The sequence below is a fragment of the Artemia franciscana genome, chromosome 7 (genome assembly GCF_032884065.1).
Source record: "Artemia franciscana chromosome 7, ASM3288406v1, whole genome shotgun sequence".
In the NCBI taxonomy this organism is placed as follows: domain Eukaryota; kingdom Metazoa; phylum Arthropoda; class Branchiopoda; order Anostraca; family Artemiidae; genus Artemia; species Artemia franciscana.
Window position 1 is genome coordinate 21,017,931 of NC_088869.1, and position 6,000 is coordinate 21,023,930.

At 33.4% G+C, this 6,000-nt stretch overlaps 1 protein-coding gene across 1 annotated transcript in view; it reads left to right on the plus strand.

The window, feature by feature from the left end:
* The window catches only part of LOC136028974 (RNA-binding protein Nova-2-like), a 30,965-nt gene extending 26,342 nt beyond the window's left edge, over nucleotides 1-4,623 (plus strand). The window contains exon 6 of the mRNA XM_065706970.1: nucleotides 4,222-4,623. Coding sequence (XP_065563042.1) covers nucleotides 4,222-4,544 — 323 coding nt within the window. The 3' untranslated portion in view covers nucleotides 4,545-4,623. The remainder of the gene's footprint in view (nucleotides 1-4,221) is intronic.
* Nucleotides 4,624-6,000: the final 1,377 nt, after the last annotated feature.

Below are 6,000 nucleotides of genomic sequence, written 5' to 3' on the forward strand. Positions count from 1 at the left end.
GTGAATTACTTATTCATTCCTCTTTTCTTTATTCATTCGCATTTACAGAATCCATAAATAAATTATTTATTACAATTTTTCAACTTGAAAAAGAATAAATGAATCTGAAATAGGATATACAAATCAACACAGTTAGGCTTATGGCTGATAACAATTTGCGTTAGATGTTTTCGCTGAATGACCAGATCCCCTATTCTGCCTTTTTCTTTTGGGGGGGGGGGGGGGCTTTTCTATGACATTGGATGAAGATTTCTAGAGATAGCCATTTCACTCAACCGTCGACAGGTTAGAAAAAATTTGCCTGTGTGGGGAACGTGATCCACGCATCCCCCAGGGATAAAAGTCTTAATTATTGCAGCACACAATCAGAAAGTGCAATGTTTTTAAATCTTTACGGGTGGAGCTAATGATTAACCGTGGTCCCTCAACGCCCCTCTTCCCTGTTGTAATTTTTGGTTAGCTTTATGATAAGTGAGCTGTGTCTTCTTCAAACCACCATCATGCTGGGATTTTAATCGGTGGGATTGAGGGGAGGGAAACATAGTCCCTGGAAGTTTCTTGCAAAAACAGTTTTAAGGTTTTTCTGGGTGATGAACCAAAAATAAAAGTCGTTTTGACCCACTCGGTTTTAAAAGCAAGCCAAGTCTAGGAAATTCATAGGGCGTCCTTCGGCTGATTCGGACCAAAAACGTATATAAGTCCTAACTCGGTGCTAAGTCCAAGCTACGGATGACGCAGCTTGGGGCTACAAAAACGAGCTAAATATATTTTTAACAGGCTTTTTTGTTTGTATTGTATATTTGGAACAATGAATTTAATTTCATTACTTTAACATATAGAATGATTTTCATCGATGCTTTCTTTGTTTAAATCCAAATCTTTGAAAAGCAATTGATTTGTCAATTTAAAAGATCGCTTAACAAACTAAACATTTTGCTTCAATAACAACCTTTTTCCGAGTTCTCTTTTGGATTTATTAAGCCTCAATTTTCTATACGGCTCAGTTAATCAGGATCAAAAGAAGGAAAAGGATATAAAAAAAAGACCTTTTTAAAATACTAAAACTTTGATGTCAGCTCTATTTCTAGCAACAGAAACAGTGAAAAAAAAAAGAGAAATCTGTATACGATTTTGTAGTTTCTTTAGGTTTATGAGTGTAAGTCAGCATTAACTGATATAAACTAATAAAAAAAAAGACGAAATGATAAAAGACTTTACCTTTTGAAACATTCGATCTTCTAAACTCCAAAATTCTGGCGGATCAGAATTTTTGCCTGATCTTTGTCTCTTGCTATTCTCCTTACATGCCCTAGTAATATTTGCTGCTATGTGGACAATGCTTTAGTTACTTTTCAGTTTTCTAAAAAAAAAAAGAAAACGGTTGAAAAAAAAACTGAAATAGAACGGTCCCGACCCCTAATTAAAACTCAGTTGGTATTAGATGAATTGATTATTATCTTAATTTATTCATAGTTATTTTTGCTCTTTTAAGTTGGACACCATTATTGATTTTAGTTTCTGTTCTTTTTCAGTTTTTTTTTTTTTTTCTCTTTTTTAGTGATCTGTTCGTTTTCGTCTGACTTGTCATACATTCGGATTGCAGTTCCGACTCTGTGTGTAGGAGGGTGTTTTCCTGTCCTATTTTTCTTCCTTTTGGGGAATGGACCTGTTTCTGTCACTGAGATTACTCCTTCCTCTTGAAATACACTAGCCTATAATTCTTCTGATTTTGATTTCCCAAAAGGACAAAAAGGCTAAATCTTAAAAAGTGAAATAATAACAACCTGACACTATAATATCGCAACGTGTTTCTTTAAAACATTAAAAAAAAAATGAACCTTATCAGGGCACTCTCGAATTGGTAATGGTAAAGAGTTCGATATTTTTTGGTCCCATGTGATGAAGGCTAAAATTTGCCCTAGTCGTAGGTCGCAAATCAGATGAAAAATATGATCTATGAGATGTGAGGTAATTATGGTATTGCTAGTTTGTTGTAAAAATTATAGAAAATCTCATTGGAAGTTGATCAAAAGCAAAATCATGATAAATGCTGGAAATAGAAATCAGCCGGATCTGAATATTCGAGAATTTACCGGAAGACCCGAATAGGTGTCTTACTGAAGCTGAACACTCAAATATTAAAAAAATCCTAAGTGCTTTATTTTGTAAAATTTATATTGGTTTATAAATAGATGTAAACGTAGAGGCCTAAACTGAAGTACAATAAAGGAAATAAGAATAGAGAAAAATAAACTGTCTTCAAAATATCTTGAGGAAAATGATGGTGCAACCGTGAAAGAATCCTAATATTTCTTGATATCTTCAGGGACAAGATTTTAATGTGTTCTCGGAGAGATAAATTTTCATCTAGAAAAATTCCACGTTACTTAAAATGGCGAACACGTATAAGTTCAACATTATTAAAAAAAAGAAGAAGAAAAAGAACTGCTTTGAACTGTGCGCGTACGTGAAAACAACATATGCTGAATACCAATATTGATTAACTTGAATACCAATCAAATGCAGCTGAAAATGTTACATTGATGTTTAAAAATAATCCTGCCTAGTCAGAATGGGATCTAAAAAGTACTACATCATAAGCAAACATAATAACTTTGCAGAGATATAAAACTGCAGGCAAATCATTTATTATAAGAAGGAATAAGATAGGTCCTAAGACAGACCCTTGAGGAACGCCACATGATGTTGAAAACAATTAGAACGTACAGCACTTCCACGACCAAATATTCTAGCCTCCTATCCGAAAAATATGATTTGAAAAGAAAAAACTAAGAGAATTTGATTAGAATCCATTTTGTTTTAATTTTATAAGAAGCAAACGATGGTCAACAACCAAATGCCTTGGCAACATCAAGAAAAATCGCCAAGGCACTGACCACCGTCAAGAGCATCATTTATTTCAAGTAGAAGATTATGTACTGCCAACTCAGTTTACCTGCCTTTACTAAATCCATATTGAGATGCATGTAAGATTTTATTATCCAAAGGAAAATTAACAAGTTGTTCATGTTCAATTTTTTCAAGAATTTTACTAAAAACTGAAAAGAGAGATATATCTCTAGAATTTGAAGGGTTGGTGGAACTCTCACTTGTATATAAGGCAATAACATTTGCCTTTTTAAGCAAATCAGGGAAAATTCCATCAACTGAAGGTAAGTTAAAAATATGTGCACGGAGAGAGAAAATATTAGATGCTACTGGTTTAACAATTCGGGAAAAAAAAATCCAAAATCATCTGTAGTAGAACTAATTTTAAGTTTAAAAATAGTTTTCTTCACATCCTGATGAGTAATTTCGTAAAACGGAAATAATTTCTCAGAAAGGACAAAATCATCAGGATTAGGGGGCTCTGGAATTGACTTTAATCTAGATTCCACCTTAGATCCTGCAGTACTAAAATGATCACCAAAAGTGCTCAAAATTATTTTACGGTCTGAAATATTTTCTCCATTAATTTCAAAACAATCAACACTAATACCTGAATATTGGTTTAGTCGAATCTTTTAATTAATAAGGTTCCATGTCTTTCTATGTCAGATTTTTTTTGGTCGAACTTATCTTTATAATATTTATGTTCAGGAAACCTTATAATAGAATACAATTTATTTCTATTAGAACGAACGATAATCTTGAGACTAATCCTCTGTTTTAACTGATAAATTTTTATACTTTTTTAACACTTTATTTTTTTAACACTAATTGACAACAGTCCTATCAAGAACCCATGGGTCAATGCTCTGTAAATAATTCTTATGCCTAACTCGAAAAGAAGTGGCCAGGTTTGTTAATAGCGACTAACAAAACGCGAAAATTCTTCATTCACATTATCTGGTCAAAAACAGAAGACCAATCATGCTCGTCAATGAGCTAATGTAAAGACTGAAAATTAATCGCTATTATCTATAAATCTTTATTCTTCCCTGAAGGCTTTTGCCGATAGGAGAATTTTGGGCAACATCAAAAAGAGCACTAACTGGGAAGTAGTCAGACATATCAGACAATAATAAAGATTTGTTTGCAATCAAGTTGTTAGTGCTTGGACCTTCGTATATCTTTCTTATGGGATATTAATTCTTATTGTGATTTTTTTTTTTTAAGCTGAGAATCGAATGCTTTCATTTTAAAATTTAAGAATAACAGCTGAATTGATTGATATGAGAGACGAGTTAATTTTTCATTATTCCACTTTTTCCATTTAAGGTGGTGATGGAGACGGAGTGGAAAGACTCATGATTGCCCATGATCAAACACCTGTAGAGCCAGAAGCCTTGCGCAGTTACATGGCCAGGTTCAGTCAGCAGCTGCAAACTCTTGGATGTCCTGCTCATTCTATACAGGAAATAGCATATGCTGTTGAGACGTTGTCAAAATATCATTTGCTATCAGTGACTGGAGGCAAGAAGTCCTCTCCGTCATGGACGGCTCCAGGACAATCTATTGGATATAGCTCTATTTATGGGACGCCCAAAACTCCGGGTATTTCCTCTCTAATGGGGCAAAAGCCACCTGGCAGTAAATGGTGATCGTTTGACTTGCATTCTCGGCAAAGTTCTTTGTATTTTCATGATGACTTCTAATAAAGACAGAATGTTTTTAAAATAATTTGTGTTCATTTAAGGCTAGTTCTGTCACTAATTAGGTTAAGGTTATATATGGCTAGTAACTTATATTAGGGCACGTCCAAAATTTGTACAATTTTGAAACTCGTATAGAGAAGTAGTAAGGTGACTTCTAAGTAGTAAGGAGATATTAGGGCACGTCCAAAATTTGTACAATTTCGAAACTCGTATTGAGAAGTAGTAAGGTAAGGAGTAGTAAGTAGTAAAACCGCTACGCTATAGGGATTTACTAGCTTGTTTTGTTCTACAATCAGAAATCACCATTTGGGACATATTTTAAATTGGGATTAGAGTGAAAACCTGTTTAAATATAACTTCTGTTTCTTCTTCAAACTAACACACCTTATGTGATTTTTCAGATTCCTTTTCGGTGTGTTTGTTTTAATGGATTTTGTATATTTTCTCAATCAGTGAAGAGCTGCTACCCCTCCGGCCTTTGACTTTCAACGCAACTCTTTTCTTTCGCAATATTTTGATACAAGCGTCTATCAGAAAATTAAATATAAAACAATTTTTATTTAATTTACTATTATTAGTAAATTAAATAAAGTTTTTTTTTAACTGCAAGTAAGGAGCGACATTAAAACTTAAAACGAACAGAAATTATTCCGTATATGAAAGGGATTGTTCCCTCCTCAACGCCTGGCTCTTTATGCTGAAGTTTGACTCGTTCTTACAACTTTACTTTTCAAAACAATAAAAAACTTTAGCGTAAAGAGCGAGGCGTGAGGAGGGGACAGCCCCATAATTGCAGTTAAAAAACTTGTTTTTATATTTAATTTCTGAAAGTATTTGAATTGATGCATGTTTTGATTTTGGCTCACCGCATATGAATAAATAAAACGAAATTTGCATATTAATTTATTTTTTTTCGCTAAATGGCTTTCTCATAGTTTTTATCGGACAATTTTGATATAAAAAAGGGGGGTTGGGGAGGAGGCCTAGTTACTCTCCTATTTTTGGCTATTTAAAAATCAACCAGATTTTTTACGAACGTTTTTGTTAGTAATAAGTATACGTACCTTATGAATTAACTTACGTAACGAACTCCTATATTTGTGTATATTTATTATGTATATGAGGGGGTTCGTCCCCTCGTCAATACCTCGCTCTTTATACTGAAGCTTGAATTTTGTCCCAAATCTTTGAGAATCACCCCTGAATCACAAAGACCGTAGAATAAATAGTTGAAATTACTAAAAGTACTTTAGCGTAAAGAGTGAGGTATTTAGGAGGAGATAAACTCCTCATATGTGTAATAATTGCTGTTCGTTTTAAGCTTTAATGCTGCTCCTTACTTTCAGTTGAAAAAAACTTTCATATTTATTTTTTCATTGTTTTTTTTTATACTGCTTGAAAA